The sequence below is a fragment of the Ascaphus truei genome, chromosome 7 (assembly GCF_040206685.1).
Source record: "Ascaphus truei isolate aAscTru1 chromosome 7, aAscTru1.hap1, whole genome shotgun sequence".
NCBI classification, from domain to species: domain Eukaryota; kingdom Metazoa; phylum Chordata; class Amphibia; order Anura; family Ascaphidae; genus Ascaphus; species Ascaphus truei.
The window spans coordinates 7,434,291-7,452,017 of record NC_134489.1 but is presented as its reverse complement, the minus strand read 5'-3'; the positions used below and the strand labels follow the sequence as shown (position 1 = coordinate 7,452,017).

Genomic DNA, 17,727 nt, shown 5'->3' with positions numbered 1-17,727 from the left:
GGCGTCTCCCATACAGGAGTTCAAATGGGGAAAACCCCGTAGAGGCCTGTGGTACCTCTCGGATAGCAAACAAGAGATAAGGCAACAAGGTGTCCCAGTTCTTCCCATCACTAGCGACCACCTTTCTCAACATCATCTTCAACGTCTTATTAAATCGTTCTACCAGTCCGTCCGTTTGCGGATGGTACACAGAGGTTCTTAGGGACTGTATTTTTAGCTCTACACATAAGTCTCGCATAAGCTTAGATGTAAACGGGGTACCCTGATCTGTCAAAATTTCTTTCGGTATCCCGAGTCGGGAAAATACCTGTAACAATTCCTTAGCTATAGCTTTGGCGGAAGTGTTACGTAAAGGTAGTGCCTCTGGATATCGAGTGGCATAGTCTAGGATCACCAGAATGTACTGATGACCCTTGGCAGATTTCTCCAAGGGACCCACTATATCCATGGCAATCCTCTCAAATGGGACCTCAATAATAGGCATAGGGATCAACGAGGCCCTCAAACTTGGTCGGGGGGCTGTCAACTGACACTCGGGACAAGAGGCACAGAATCTCTTTACTGCATTATATATCCCTGGCCAGTAAAACCTTTTTATGATTCTTTGCTGTGTCTTCTCTACGCCCAGATGACCCCCCAACAAATGAGAGTGTGCTAGCTCTAGGACCTTCCTCACTAATGAACTGGGTACTAACAATTTTTCTATTTCTTGGCCCTCCTCTTTGCTCACATGGTATAACAAATCATTCTTAATATAGAAATATGGATAGGATTCCTTTTGTGGTTCCTTCTACCGGGACCCCATTAACTTCTACCGCCTGGCTAAACCCATTTTTCAACTGGGGATCATTAGCATGTTCTCTACCAAAGTTAGTTAGGGACAGTTCTAGATTTCCAAAACCTTTCTCATCGGGAGTTTGGTCGGTTACCTCCACGGGTAACTCATATACCTGAGCATCAACAGGCCCTGTCTCGGAAAACTCTTCTCCCTCTGGTCTCTCTCCATTAGGAGTAGTGACCAGTGCTAACTGGGGTGGGGGTGTACCTCTTTTTTTTCGGTCCTACGTTCTCGTTTTGACTTAGGGGTTTTAGACACCTCGGCGACTAATTCGGGGTCTGTAAACGGAAAAAGCTCATCTGGAGTAGGATTGTTCAAGGTGAGCTGTCCTCTGATCAGGGTGTCAAAACCAGGGAAATTACAGCCTAACACTAGGGAATGGGGTAACTTTGGTACAATTGCTGCCATAGTTTCGATGACTTGCCCCTCGACCTTTACTTTTATCAGAGTCGTGGTGTACGGAAGCGTACACCCATGTACACATAATACCCGCAACTTCTCACCCTGGGGTAACCGGAGAGGCTTAACCAACTTCCCGGATACCAAGTTAATATTGCTCCCTGAGTCTACCAGTGCGGAGACTGGTTTTCCATTTAACATCACCGTGGTGAGGAAGTTGTGGGTACGTTTTCCCTCGCGGGTCATACCCACCACTCCACAAAATTCAGATTTCACAGAACCATATGCACACTCCATTGGCTCAGACAACTGTGGGCAGTGACCCTTAATATGCCCCGTCTCCCCACACTCAAAACAAACAATTGGCCCAGTTCGTTCTTGAAACCATTTCTGAAATTTAGAGTTTCTGTCCCTATCCGGGTTTTCTTCCACCCGTTCAAATCGTGCGAACGGTCGTGGGTCCTGGCCCCAGCGCTGGCCTCTACTGGTCGTGTTGGGATGTGGGTTGTAGTTGGTGTGACTGGGGCGTGACAGTTCACGGGTAGCCAGAAACTGCTCCACTGCGCCTACCATGGCATCACAAGAGAGGGGATCTCCCTGTCCCACCCACTGTTGAAGGTCCTGGGGTAGCGCTCAAATGAAGCGGTCCCACACCACCATATCAAGGATCCGTGCCGGGCTATGTTCCTCTGGTTTTAGCCACTTGGACGCTAGGTGAATCAAATCCCATAACTGGGATCTGGGCGGCTTCTGTTCCTGGTATTTCCACTTATGGAACCTCTGTGCACAAACTGCATGAGTCACACCAATCCTTGCAAGGATTTCGCTTTTCAGACAGTCATAGTCTGCTGCGGCTTCTTCGTCAAGGTCACAATACGCTTTTTGGGCTTCCCCCAGTAGAAAGGGTGCGATAATCCCAGCCCATTTGGAGCGGGCCCACCTTTCCCGGGAAGCGATTCGCTCAAAGGACCTGAGGTATCCCTCGACGTCATCGTGCGGCGTCATTTTCTGTAGGTACTCGTTCGCCTGGACGGACCGCGTCGGGGCCGTACTTGACAAGCCCATTTTAATCTGGGCCAGCTTCTCAATCAGCTGCTTCTGTGTGTCTGCAACAACATCAAGCTGGGCTGCAAATAACCGGTTCGTCTCGCGTTGTGCAGCCGTGCTGTCCTGTCCCTGTTTGTTAGCTTCTTGCTGGACAGCGGTGCTGTGTACTAAGGCCTTCACAATGTCCTCCATAGTGGCAGCTACCGCGTGGACAGTTTCCATCAGACGCAATCTGTAGCTCCGCCCCTTTTACAGGGTGTTCGACATCCCACTTCTGACACCACGTGTGGCAGGATGGTCGTGGTAAGTGAGGAGACAACATGTCTTTTCCGGTGAAATAATGCTGATGGGTTTATTTGTCCAAAACCGGTAACTAAACAATGGGTACACTGTCCCTTTAAAATTGAAACGAAACAAAATCCTAACCCCGGTCGGGGTACTAGCTAAATAAAAGTGCAGGCTAACTATCTGGCTGGCTAGCTAACCTATTCCAGCCCAATAAAGTACAGCAAACGCAGTTGGCTCCTTACCTGGGAGCTTTATTCTTCCCTCTTGGGACAGGATCGCTTTGGGCAGCTTGTGTCTGTCTTAACACTCCTCTGTCTTCCCTCTATGCCTCAGAGAGAGAGACTGCCGCCCCAGAGGTATTTCCTCTTCCTGTTTTTAAAGCAGGTGAAGGAGCTTAATTCAAATCACCTGTGGTCTGCTTGACAAGCTGAGTTAACCCCTCGTTTACTGGATAGCATGCATACTGCCATCTCCTATTCATATACACGGAGTCAATGACCCTGTCACAATATATATATATATAGCAAATAAAGTAGCGCCAGAGTATTAGTAAATAAAAAATCCCTAATAGTGACAAAAGTGTATAATGTGGAAATTATAATGTATAAATGTATATGGAAAATTCCACAATTGTAAATATTGTGCAATAAACAAATATTATAAGAATATACAACACAGTAAATACCACAAACCATATGAAAATATGTGCACTGATGTGAAAAAAATGTGCTTAAAAGAAAGAAAAGAATAACGTCCAATCAGTCCTTTTGAATCAGTCCATGAATAGTAGACAATTGGTGCTTTATGGGGATCTCCGGCTGCTCTCAAAATGGATAAACCACATCCAAAGGAAATCTGAAGAAAAAAAGAGGAGCGAGCGCACGCCCCATAGCATAATAAAGTACATTTTATAGTAAAAGGAAGGGAGGGGGTGGGGGGGGAAGAAATACACTCACAAGATGAAAAACAATTCGAGCAATGTGTGTTAATATCACCACCATCCGGCTTGTCTGCAACAGAAGTCCACAGATCGAGGCTCCCCCAGGGCTGTGGAACTGCTACCAGGAAACCGGAGATGTCACAACTGGAAAGGTTGATCTGTTAAGGTCCCAGAGATTGCCTCCAACACTTCAATGGCCGCAATACTGACTCGCGCTCAAGGCGGCTCCTCGTGCGCATGCGTGGAGTCGTAATGACGTGATGACACGTTGACGTTCCCTGACGCGTTTCGTCACCAGACGGCAACTTTCTCAAGCCCACACTGCACACACTCACAGCACACTGTACACACTCACAGCACACTGCACAAACAGCACACACACTGCACACTGCACACACTGCACACTGCACACTGCACACTGCACACAGCACACACTGCACACTGCACACAGCACACACTGCACCAGCACACACACAGCACACAATCATAGCACACACTCACACTCACTACTCACTGCACAAACAGCACACACACTGCACACTGCACACACTGCACCAGCACACACACAGCACACAATCATAGCACACACTCTACTCACTGCACACACAGTACACACTCACTTCACACCCAGCACACTAGACACACTCACAGCACACTGCACACACACACACAGCACCAGAACACACACAGCTCCCCTCCCCTACCTCTGGTGTCATGGCTGCTGGTGACATCGTGGGGCTGCTGGGTGGGATCGGTGTGGGGCTGGGGGGGGGGGGTTGGTGCGGAGCTGCTGGCGGTTATTGGTGCAGAGCTGGGGGGGATTGGTGCGGGGCTTGGGGGATATCGGTGCGAGGCTGGAGGGGGAATCGGTGCGGGGATGGGGGACGGGGATCGGTGCGGAGCTGCTTGTGGAAGTACGGTGACTGCTGGGGTATCGTGTACTGCCGGCGCCTCACTCCACCTCCTCCCAATCGGGTGCGTGGTGGCCATTTTTTTTTCAAATTAGCGTGACCCCGGTTATAGCACGGTAATATGGTACAGATATATATATAAGTATATTATATGTATATTAGTATTTTATCTGGTAGTGTCAGAGCCTGTGAACTGGGTCTACCTTGTCGTGGCTCGCAGGCTTACAATGCTTGCGCCAAAGGGTTAAACTAAATGACCCTTTTTCAAGAGAATATATACAGTAAGTATTTTACTGTGTATTTTTGTCATATTGGATGTAGCATTGGGCTTCTCTGTCGCTTGTAATAGCCATTTTGTACCTAAGGCGAATAGTACATTTCTATCAACATTCTCAAAAAAGGGCTATTATAAATATATGCTTTGCACAGTATGCAGATTTATGCATCAAACTGAGAACTTCACTAATAGTTCAAAGACCCAAAACTTTAAAATCAAAGACTTTTTAAATTGCAAGTCTAAAGGGGTTATATATTGTATCTCATGCCCCTGTGGTCTTCCGTATATCGGGATGACCACACGTGAAGTAAGGTTTCGAGTGCTTGAGCATAGCAGAAACATTAAGAATGTGGCCACATAAATACATACATACGGCACTACTGTATATGTATATACTGTCCTGGTCTCTTCTACTTCTGTGCGTTTGATGTGCAGTAAGCATATTTCTTATCTCATGTCACATCTGCAGGCGCCTGACCTTGGGGATGTTGTATCCTCTGAATTGTATATCTTGATTGGTCTGATGTGGTACCCCCAGTGGAACAATATCAGCAAATCTCTGTATCTCATGGATCACTGCATCCGTATAAGGCATCTTGCTCCGATCCTCCACGGATGGAGAGCGGCTATGACCAATCACACGGTCGATCTCCTCGTGAATAGTTTCTGCGCGAAGGTAAGAACAAAATTTAGACAGTGCAGAAAAGAGATGTGGCGACTATTCACACAAGTTTGCAAACGTAGTGAAATTTACTGAAAGAATAAGAAGCTTTTTCTTATAAAATTAAATAAACATTTGGCAAAAATGTTGAAAATGTCCTATTTGTAAAAAAAAAATACAAATGTTAAAAAGGAGAAATATTGCAGCCTTTTATTTAAGAAAACGCAAAATTGCTAAATGCTAGCAAATTTCTCAAACAAAATGTGTGAGCTGAAATTTGGGCAAATCGCACATCTCTGCTACAGAATCAGATTAGGAATACAGGGGTGGGGGGAGAGAAGGGGATAAACCCTGCCCAGCTAGTGATTATGGGAGGAGAAACTAACAGTGGTGCTATCTGGGATTGAGGGGTACATAAATAGAGGAAAGCAGAGATCCCTGTTGATGCACTCACTTGAGTCAAAATAATAAAGTTTTAATAAACACATAGAAAACAAAAAAATCAACTATTTAAAACCTATGATAGCGCATGTACTATCAAACAAGAGTGAGCAGATTCTCACTCAGGGCAGAGAAAAACTGTAAAACCTATTAAATAACAGGTAAGTATGTTACAGTGTATTACTCCAAAGAATAAAGAGAGGTAAGTCCCCAAACAAATCAAGGGGTCTTGGTCTGGCAGTGGGTAGGGAAAATGCAGAATCACTGCATAAATCACTACAGAGTTACCAAGTGCAAGTAGCTGCTGTAGTAATGGTGTCATGTGCTGAGATACATTGAATCTAAGTATCAAATTGTTACCTTCTCAGGGCTGCAACCCACAGTCTGGGTGTGACACTTACATAATAGCATTCTGTGGCTGATAGCTGTTCCACAGACATGTGTACTGAGTATCCCAAGCCACACTGACATCTAACAGTACCCCCCCTGAGAGTTGTTATAGCCTCTGATTCTAGCTAGTGGGATCCTGCACGGCCCACATCTGTAAAACCTATTAACTAACAGGTAAGTATGTTACAGTGTATTACTCCGGGGGTGAAGAAGTTCCACCCTGGAACAAAACACGTGTCGGGTGACGTCACCGCGCGACCAGGCTAGCAGTAGCCTGGTCAGTCATCATCCACGGTCTGAAGGTTTTGCTCCTAGTTTAAAGATGTGGGCCGTGCAGGATCCCACTAGCTAGAATCAGAGGCTATAACAACTCTCAGGGGGGGTACTGTTGGATGTCAGTGTGGCTTGGGATACTCAGTACACATGTCTGTGGAACAGCTATCAGCCACAGAATGCTATTATGTAAGTGTCACACCCAGACTGTGGGTTGCAGCCCTGAGAAGGTAACAATTTGATACTTAGATTCAATGTATCTCAGCACATGACACCATTACTACAGCAGCTACTTGCACTTGGTAACTCTGTAGTGATTTATGCAGTGATTCTGCATTTTCCCTACCCACTGCCAGACCAAGACCTCTTGATTTGTTTGGGGACTTACCTCTCTTTATTCTTTGGAGTAATACACTGTAACATACTTACCTGTTATTTAATAGGTTTTACAGTTTTTCTCTGCCCTGAGTGAGAATCTGCTCACTCTTGTTTGATAGTACATGCGCTATCATAGGTTTTAAATAGTTGATTTTTTTCTTTTTTCTATGTGTTTATTAAAACTTTATTATTTTGACTCAAGTGAGTGCATCAGCAGGGATCTCTGCTTGCCTCTATTTACAGAATCAGATTAATCAGATCCACAGTGCAATAATGTGCAAAACATCTGGACCGTTGATTTTTCAGATCTTACTCTGTTATATCAAAGTTGTAAAGAGAGCTGCATATATAAATACAAAACAAACACTGAGTCATTAGGAGGTAGTAAGAGAACTGTAAATGCCAGCAAGTCCCTTTATCTCCTGTGCCTCTAGCTCCAAAGTAGATTGTACATTCTAAGTATATAGTCAGTGGTAGATATGAAAAAAAATGTTTTTATTATTACCAATATAGTATAATTCCATTTCTTCTAGTCCCACTATGACAGGAGAAATGAATGGGGATTATGCCCTGACCAGTTTGAGGTAGGACAAAAACGATCAACAAATAAGACTCCATCAGCCCCTACAGGGCTCCCTGCTCTCCTCACACTAGTTATGTCTCTAGCTGAGCAATACAAAAATAAAAGGGACGTACGTATACAGCATAACATATAAACAACAAAAAACATTTCTTCAGGGAGGGGAACCTGTACTGGCATTGAGGGGCTTGAGGAAATGGAATTATTGTACATTGGTAAAAAATAATTCCACTTTTCCCTCTAAATTTCTCCTACGGCAGTGCAAAAAAATGCGGATACACCAATGTAGCCCCTTTCTCAGGGTGGGAGACAAATATCATAAAATCCCCAAATAATCTCTGGAAAAGGTGGCATCACAGACAGGCTTCTTGCCCACAAAGTGGCAGAACATCATCTTCTGCACTTGTATAGAAGCACCGGCTCATGAACAGCAGAGCACTTGCTCCGATTAGGCAGGAGAATCATTCAGGGCTCATAGCCAAGCTCAGTGGCAAAGGATGAGTCCTAATATTTACTCGGTTAGCAATGCCAATTAACCTGAACAGGAGAGTCTCATGCAACAGAAACCAGCCACAACCAAGGTCAGAAACGCAACAAAATGTTTTCTATTTGCAACACTATAAGGGAACACAAAAAGGCATTTACCTGCTACTAAAGTGCCGTGCCATCATATAGGAATCATACAAATACAAAAAGCGGCATCTATCAAAGGATTTTATCAGTGTAGTGGGGGGTACATTACGTGCGGATTAGTACAAAATGCACATTGTAAAACCAAATTTGTTGTATAGCTTTTAGAATGTGGATGTGGTCTACAATATGTAGGAAGGACAAAACTCAGCGTGAAACAGAGATTTTTAGAGCACATGGACAATGGAGCACAGGTTGCCTCATTTTGAAGATTGCAGCACCCTCAAGATTGGACTTTTATCTCTATGTTTTTTATTTATACATTTTGTATATATGAAATCTGGAATTGATTATTATTTTACATTTACATTAGAGATTGTACCTACCACATAGGTTTTTGAGCGCCCTAAGCTGAAGCTTGTTTTTACACAAGCATTAGATGATTTAATAATATATTTATCCATATCACTCTTTAATTATTTATGTATTAATTTATCAGCTATTCAAACAAATGTATTCCCAAATTCATAACCTTACATTTATCTGTATTAAACCTCATGTGTCATTTATCTGTCCAAGTTTCCAATCTATCCAAGTCCTTCTGGAGTGAAATTACATCCTGTCTGATTTTACTAACTTACACAATTTAGTGTCAACAGCAAAGATGGAGACTTTACTCTCCATGCCAATGGAGCAGATCAGTGAGTAAAGACACTGACTCTTGCACTCAGTTTGAAGCAGGGGAACCTGGTTCAGTTCCCATTGTCGGCTCATTGTGACATTGGACAAGTCACTTTATATCCCTGTGTCTCAGGCACCAACAAAAAAAACCCCATAGATTGTAAGCTCTACGGGGCAGGGACAGTGTCTTCCACATATCTCTGTAAAAGTAGCAATGCTACACAAGAATAACAATTATAATATTATTATTATAACCTCAAAGTCATTAATAAATAAGGTAAAAAGCATGGATCCCAGTACCGATCCTTGAGTTACTCCCCAACTTTAGCCAAACCTGAAAAGGTTCCAAACTTTCTGTTGTTTTTCCTTCAACCAGGTGCAAATATTTCTACCAAGTCCAATTTCCTTAATTTTAATACACTAACCTATTGTGTTGCACTCTGTCAAAACCCTTTGCAAAATCTAGGTACTGTAGAACACAACAACTGCATTGCCCTCGTCTAAATTCCTACTTACCTCCTCAAAGAAACTAATACGTTTAGTTTGGCATGAACTTCATAAATCCATGGAGACTATTACTAATAATTGTTTTATCCATTAGGTATTCCTGAATATTATTCCATAATATATCTTAAAGTAGCTTCCCCACTATTGTATATATTAGGTACAATCCTTTTCCTTGCTACACACTCCATAAGGGCTTTTTATTATAGTTTCACTGAAACGTCATAGGGGTAGGTTTATTGGCTTATCTGCTTTATATAGCATTTCCTTGGAGGTGTATTTCTCCTCCCTTCAGGAAAGAGCCCTACCAATTTTCCAATTAGTACAGGTATATAACACTTCAGTGTCAGTCTGAAGATGACTCTCAAAGAGTAGATGAATGTATAAGACTGACAGAGCAATATATGTAAGTTTTATTATATTCAAACCAGGGAATTTGTGCACCCATGTAGTAAGGTACCTACTGTATGATACTGGCTTTAGCCAGCTTTTATTTGCACTGCTCACAAAAACATATGCTGTATTTAACCCCTTCAGGGCTTTCTCACATGTTTCACCAGTCCGTGGGACAATAATTAAACATTTTCAGTTAAGGTACCTGCAATTGGTTATGCCTTGGCAGGGCTGCAGGACTTTGGCCAAAGAGTTTATCTAAATAACCCTTTTTCATGAGAGTACTATTTTATTTTAGCTTAATTTGTAGGACCACAGTTCTTTTTGTTTTTCTATATGTAAGGCCTATCTTTTTATCAGCAGCAAACTTCTATAGGGAGGAGCGTGGTAATAGGTGCAGCCCTAACACTGCAACCTTTCTTGTTCTCTTAGTACCCCAAGTCCCCTCTGTGCTGGAGGAACTTCCTGCTAGAGGAATCAGTCTCTCCCAGCCTTGCCATTCCTGCCGTGATTCCCTCATATCTTAACTCAATCTGGCAAATCTATTGGGAGGGGTCAGCTCAGAACTGGCCTGCCTCTTCCCCCTACTTCCCCTTCTAACTGTTACCCAGCTACATACATATTCCTGGTATTCACTCACAGTCCCACCCTCTGCACCACTACTCCCAGCTAGGGCCTGCTAAGTGAGCACTAAACTTCTTTCAAGATTGTTAATTTCCCTTAATGTTTCAAGTTGCCTCTTCTGATCAGCAATCTGAGACCAACAGACCACCAGCTCACACTTTCCACAGAGGTATGCTCCCTGGAGCAGCCGATCCAAGTACACATACAGTACATGTGGCAAAATGTGCATTGAGTGGCATTCTCAATCCTGCTCACTGTTGCAAATATTGAGAATCAAGTGCCAACAATGTACTGCACTTAAGTACATTGTACTTTGTTTCTCACCTCCCTTGTTTCATCGCCTTCTTGTTCTTACTCCACACTTAATACACAATTGCACTTGAAATACAACTGCAATTTCAGTCACACCGCACAGCATAGATCATTTAGATCATAGAAGGCATATCCCTGACTTTTGGAATCATAGGTGGCACAAGAGAAGCCTGGTTCCATACCTGTGACCCCTTCACTCCGGACTATAGAAATATCAAACGACAGCGGATAAATCCTCCGACTGCAGTGAGATCTTTTTCAGGTAGGCAGAAGGCATAATCTTTGAACAATGGATATGACACCAGATAAGCCCACACCAGATTCTTTCCCACTGGGGAAATCTACTCCATTACCCAGGAATATGGAAAGCAGAGAGGATAGACCCTACCCCCTTGACCAGTAGAACAAAAAAAACTGCTGTGAGGAGGAGATTAGGAAGCCTTGTAGGGTCTGATTATTTGAAAGTTTTTGTCTTACAACTGAGTGGGCTTAATCCCCATTAGACCGCGATTATAGTGGCTGCAGCAGCGCATGCCACCAAAACAAATACCTGAATTCCGTGAAGGGGCACATACGGCGCGTGACCATGTGGAGGCGCAACAGAGAGGCAGAGTCCTGGAGAGACAAATTAATTTGTCTCTCCATGCGATGGCTGCGTGACATCAGCATCACGTGAAGCAGTTCAGCCTATGATGGCGAACCACTCGCGTGATGTCATGAGCCACACCTCCTTGTCGCCTCCTGCATACAGTGCAGGTTTCGCGCAAGTGACGTCAAGCGATTGCACCCGCACCCTGCAGCACCCACTATAATCGCGGCCTTAGTTTGTACTGGTATAGAAGCGGGGTAGAGAGAAATATTATTATTAACATATTTGTATCAAACTAATAACCTGGAGTTAATTGGCTTGTATTGGAGACCTTTTTGACTATTTGCCACAGTTTAAAATACTTATTTAAAACTACAGTACACATTACTAGAGTGACAGGAAAACAAAAGAACATTAGTTCATATTTAGAAAAACAATATAATGTATAATGATACTGTTTGGGGTCTTTAAAATGGCTGACAACTTAGTTTAGAGTCTCCATGTTGGTACTGTATGTTAAAATTGATAGTTTGGGTTTTTTGTTTAACATTCATTAAAAAAAAAGAAGAAGAAGAACAATATGTCCCCTGCTGCGTAGTAACAAAATCTTGATATATGGCACATATATCGCATACTGTCCCGGCCATGCTTATTCTAAAGCTTGCCGGGATAAATGCGGGGCTTTTTTTTAATTTGCACGCGGTTTCCCGCGCGGCGGCCGCTTCAACAGATAAGCGCTAATGGCGCTTATCATTGAAAGCGCCCGCAGTGCGGGAAAACTAAAAAAAAAAGCCACGCGCCGCCGCGTTTAAAAAAAAACTGGGGAGAAGCCGCATGCGAGTAAAGGCGGCCGCGACTGTAGTTACAAATATAACCAATGGATTTTGATTTCTAAAGACGTGGTGACTTTGTTGACTTTGAATAACTTTGCTGCATGCTTCTCATGTTTATTTCTGCAATATTAGGCCTCTGCAGTTATTGGGTAGTTTTTCAGCAAATACCCCCTATATTCCCAAGTTAGATATTTGATATGTACGATACATTTTGAAGGCTAATTATGCAGAATTTTACCATTTCCAAGGGGATTAAAATAGTAACTGCTCGTTTTTTGGGAGAGAGAAGGTGTCCTATTGTAGACGGACATGAAACTTCCCCATCAAATTTGTAACTGAGATCTCTTATTTGCTTGCCAACAGCCATTTTTAAATGTCCCCAAAGTGTCAGGAGATGTAATTGTGGGACTTCTGAAACAGTCTACATTATTTTGAGAAGGTTCATTAGACACACAGGACAGATAGCTGCTTTAATGTGGTCCGCATATCGTTAGTAACGTGGTATTAGTGTTTACTTTCAATGTTCGGGTGTTTGAGGAGGATGAGGATTCCGTATCTCAGCGTGGTACTCGTCGTCTCCGTCCCAGCAGAGAACAAATTCATCAGATTGACAAACAGGTTTTCGTAATGGAATTCCGTATTAGAGTTGTCCTTCTCCTGCAGAGCAAAGAGCCAGGTGAGACCACTTTGAAACCAAGAACGTTAAGGGTTACGATTACTAAGCAGCTTTACTCCATAAAACACCATCTAGCAATGTTTAGTAAATATTGTCCTTTAAAAAAAAAAAAAAACACTCACTGTAATGTGCCTTCCAGGAAAAAGTCATATGGAGTAGAATTGTAAATATAGTCCTAATTGTCACATTTTGGTTGGCAAAGCAAGTACTGCAAGAACAATGGCTAAACTATTACTAGAAAGGTGCATTTAATCCAAAATGTGCCTATTTTGTAGAAATCAATAGTTTATACTCCATTTCGTACAGCATATTATTTTACGTCTTTGGGGCCTATGCAGAGAGCTGCGAATTTTAAAATTGGCGAATTTATTAAAAAGTAGCTTTTTTGGAGAGTTTTAATCTCCATATGCAGAAAAGTGCGAATTCTGCTATGTTTAACATGGATGCGTGTGGCGAGTTTAAATTGGCGAGATGCGCGCTTCAGAAATGTGTTAAAACAAATTCGCGCCTTTTTTTTCCCTTTGCAATGGCCGCGAGCGGCAGTTTTTTTTGGCGAGGCAAAACGGAGACAATCGCGCCATTTTATTGGCGCGAACAGCCGCTAGATGCCGTTCGCGCCTCTCTGCATACGGATATTTTTAAAACTGGCGAGATTGAGGTTCTCGCCAGCCGCGAGGCGAGTTTTACAAATAGAAAAGAAAAATTGGCGCGTTTTTCGGAACTCGCCATTTTCTGCTGCTTTCTGCGCGATTTTCTCCAAAAAATGGCGAATTTCGAAATAGCGCTGCTCTCTGCATAGGCCCCTAAGTCTATTAAAATAGATTTTTATTAGGTCCTCGGTATCCATTGGTTGTCAAGGCAACCAGCAATGCAACCACAGGGGGAACTGCGTCTTTAAATGTAATAGTTAGTACTGTACGTTTGTAATAGTTTATCTACTCTGTTAATTTTCCTCTCTGCTATGAAACCTCTCCCATTCCTCCCAACCCTTACCTGCTGCATCTTTAGAAGGAAGCAGTCAATATAATCTCTGGGGAAGTTCTCATCCAGAGTATTTTCATGCTCTTTGACTTTCTCCATCACGTAGGCTTTTAACCTGCGGAAATTCCTGAACACTTGGTTATGGGGGCCTGGCATGTGCTTCAAGATACCAGGAAAGATATTGAAGATCTGTGGAAATGTAACAAGCACACGGTGTTACCTCTATATGCACTTGATATGGTATTGTTATCTAGATACTTCTGTACAGTATCATTAATTATACCTTTCTGGATTTACATAGCATCATATCAATTATTGTCGGGTAAGGCCACATTTCTTCTGCCCACTTTTTTTGATTACTACAAAATCTCAGACTGTCGCATATGTTTGGACTGTATTTGCTTCCTCTCTTTTGCTTGTAGGCTATTCTACATATCCACTACTCCTTCAGCAAATAAGTGCTTCCACATATTAGCAGAGTGTGACACCCACACCCCAGCTTGTAAGCATAATAAATACAATTAATTATATTTTCCTTCGGCACCTGCTGATGCTTTTGAGGTATTGAAACTCTAATTTATATATGTAACAAACAGAGAAGGGTAGAGTCTCAAAATTCCATTAATCATGTGTGCACACCAAGAATCAGTGTGACTAATCCAAGGTGGGAAGATGCAAGTGAAATTAGGTGGAGCGGGAAGAGTGGGGTGGGGGAGGAAGGCAGAAAGAGGGGGAGGGATGCAGAGAGAGAGAGGGGGAGAGGGGTGGATGGAAGGCAAAGCAAGGCAAGTCCAACCAACATGCAAAAGAATGCGGGTAAAAAAATTGTGAGGGGGGGGCGCATGACTGACTGTTCACCTAGGGTGACAAATGTCCTTACAGCGGCCCTGAGCGAAGTTAGGAAATGGTTATAAATTAATCCTATTAGGTGTAATGAAAAGTTCAGTCCGCGCCCTGGCTCTTTAAACTTGGAGTGTTGGTCCCTCTCAGTTCTCTTGCTGCTTTTGTGTTTATGAGGTGTCTCCCCCACCTCCAAATGTGGTCTCCACCGGAACCCCGATGGTGATACCAATATCAGCAAAACAAGAAAAAACACAAAAGCGCACCAAGATGAGAGATAGATATTGTATTAGCAACAAATAATAAAATTAGTAACTTACATATAAAATTTCTTTAATAATCCCCGATTCTGGTGTCTATCACAGGAGTAGGGCATCACATAGGAAGTATGAAGGGTAATCTCAGTTCTGAGAGATCAGACCCGCGCGCTGGGGCTGTCTCTGTTCACTCTCCTGTCCTCCACGTGTGGTAGCGTGGTGCAGAGTGTAGCACACATGTGCAGGAACCGGGGCCTTCAATAGGTGTCCTTAGGATGCCTGTCCGTTTTTGATAGCATAGAAACGATCGGAAATAAGCAGGAACGGTACACTTGAGTGTGTACTGGTGGTGGGTAGTAAAACCGCCAGCCACAACAGTCGCGACGCGTTTCGTTTAACAAAGTAAACTTCTTCATCGCCCTCCTTACTATCTTATATTCCAGGTAGATGTGTACATACATTCCTATAAATTGTCGTGATTCATAGTACAGAAATCAATCTAAATACAGTACAGTTACAATCAGGGAATCAAATATCAACTTAACCTTTCCACTTGGTCCGGCACAAAGTCAGCAAACCAAAAAAAAAGCAAATGTAAAATGCTAGTGGGATTAGATTTTAAAATGAAAGTAATATTACAGCAGTGGGATATTAAGGTTACATAGTTACAAATTAGATGAGGTTGAAAAAAGACGTAGGTCCATCAAGTTCAACCTATGCTAAATTTAGACAACAGATACTTTATCCTATATCTATATTTACTTATTGATCCAGAGGAAGGCAAACAAAAAACCCCATTAAGGGGAAAAATTAATTCCTTCCTGACTCCAAGAATTGGCAATCGGACTAATTCCTGGATCAACATTCTTCCCATGTATACTTATTTGGTATATCCCTGTATACCTTTCCCATCTAAAAAGATGCCCAACCTTTTTTTGAACAAATCTATTGTATCTGCCATCACAGTCTCCATGGGTAATGAATTCCACATTTTAATTGCCCTTACTGTAAAGAACCCTTTCCTTTGTTGCGGGTGAAATTTCCTTTCCTCCAACCTTAAGGGATGGCCCTGAGTCCTTTGTACTGCCTGTGGGAAGAATACTTCTTTTGAAAGCTCCTTGTATTGTCCCTGAATATATTTGTATATAGTTATCATATCCCCTCTTAGACGCCTCTTTTCTAATGTAAATAAATCTAATTTAGCTAGCCTAAATTCTCCTTTATTAATTTGGTGGCTCTTCTCTGCACTCTCTCTAGTTCCATAATGTCTTTTCTTAGGATTGGTGCCCAAAATTGTACTCCATATTCAAGGTGTGGTCTTACTAATGCTTTGTAAAGGGGCATAATTATGTTTACTTCCCTTCTATCCATTGCCCGTTTGATGCAAGATAAGATCTTGTTTGCCTTTGCAGCTACTGCATGACATTGGGCACTATTGCTAAGCCTGCTGTCTACAAGCACTCCTAAATCCTTCTCCATCAAGGATTCCCCCAATATATCTCCATTTAATTTGTAAGTTGCCTTTTCATTCTTGCATCCCAAAAGCATAACCTTACATTTATCTGTATTAAACCTCATCTGCCATTTACCTGCCCACGCTTCCAGTCTCTCCAAGTCCTTCTGAAGAAAAATTACATCCTGCCCTGATTCTATTACCTTACACAATTCGGTATCATCAGCAAAGATGGAGACTTTGCTCTCGATCCCAACCTCAAGGTCATTAATAAACTTGTTAAAAAGCAGGGGTCCCAGTACCGATCCCTGAGGTACTCCACTCACGACTTTAGCCCAACCTGAAAAAGTTCCATTTATGACCACCCTCTGTTGTCTCTCCTTTAACCAGTTTTCAATCCAGGTGTACATATTATTACTGAGTCCAATTTTCTTTATTTTGTACACCAACCTCTTGTTTGAAACCGTATCAAAAGCCTTTGCAAAATCTAAGTAGACCACATCAACTGCATTACCCTGGTCTAAATTCCTACTTACCAATAATCTGCCTACCCATCTCACACAGAAAGGGTCCTATATTTTCTTTTCTCATTTTTTTGTTATTAAGGTACTTAAAGAACTTTTTTGGGGTTTACTTACTTTCTGTTGCAATCCTTTTTTCATTATCCATTTTTGCTAATTTGATTGCCCTTTTGCAATTTTTGTTACATTCCTTATAATTCTGATACGATGTCTCTGTCCCTTCTGACTTAAAGAATCTAAACACCTTCCTCTTTTTGTCCATTTCCTCCCCTGCCTGTTTATTTAGCCACATTGGTTTTGACTTATTTCTTTTATACTTATTACCCAAGGGTATACACTGATAAGTGTACTTTTCTAACAATGTTTTAAAGACTGCCCATTTATCTTCTACATTTTTCCCTGCAAAAACATCATCCCAGTGTATTACTACTAGATTAGACTTCAGTTTATTAAAATCTGCCTTTCTAAAGTTTAAAGTCTTTGTTGAACCCAAGTAATCTGTTTTTTGATAATTTATTTCAAATGAGACCATGTTATGATCACTGTTACCCAAATGTTCCAGGACTTGAATATTTGTTATTACTTCTACATTGTTTGATATGACCAAGGTCATACTACACTCTAATTAAGAAGCACTGTAATCAGAATCTTCTCATGTACAGTAAGTGGATCATGTTTAAAGTAGCAATACCACCTGGAATTTTTTTAGTGTAACAATATGGCTATTTAAATCTTGTGTTATCCGTGGGACAATGTAATTGGTTGAGGCTTCCTATTGGTCATACAGAAGCCATATTGGATTCACCATGAGAGACACCGGTAACAAACATGGAAATTACCTCGGTATAGGGAGGGTGTGAGGGGCCTTGAGCTGAACCGCAGTTTAGTCTTGAAACCCCCTTGAAACCCCAACTGGTTACAATTACATAAAAAAAGATCTTTTAAGAATGGCCTCGATATTAATAGGTGAGTAAATCATCCCAAGTAATGCTCTTCAGTTTCTTTCTGCG

The 17,727-nt window shown here is 42.2% G+C and overlaps 1 protein-coding gene across 1 annotated transcript in view; it reads right to left on the bottom strand.

Moving 5' to 3' along the window:
- Positions 1 to 13,841, bottom strand: part of LOC142498674 (cytochrome P450 2C42-like) — a 38,330-nt gene extending 24,489 nt beyond the window's left edge. The window contains exons 1-3 of the mRNA XM_075606932.1: positions 13,659 to 13,841; positions 12,505 to 12,646; positions 5,179 to 5,366 (exon numbers count right to left, since the gene is read on the bottom strand). Coding sequence (XP_075463047.1) covers positions 5,179 to 5,366; positions 12,505 to 12,646; positions 13,659 to 13,802 — 474 coding nt within the window. The 5' untranslated portion in view covers positions 13,803 to 13,841. The remainder of the gene's footprint in view (positions 1 to 5,178; positions 5,367 to 12,504; positions 12,647 to 13,658) is intronic.
- Between the last annotated feature and the right edge of the window lie 3,886 nt (positions 13,842 to 17,727).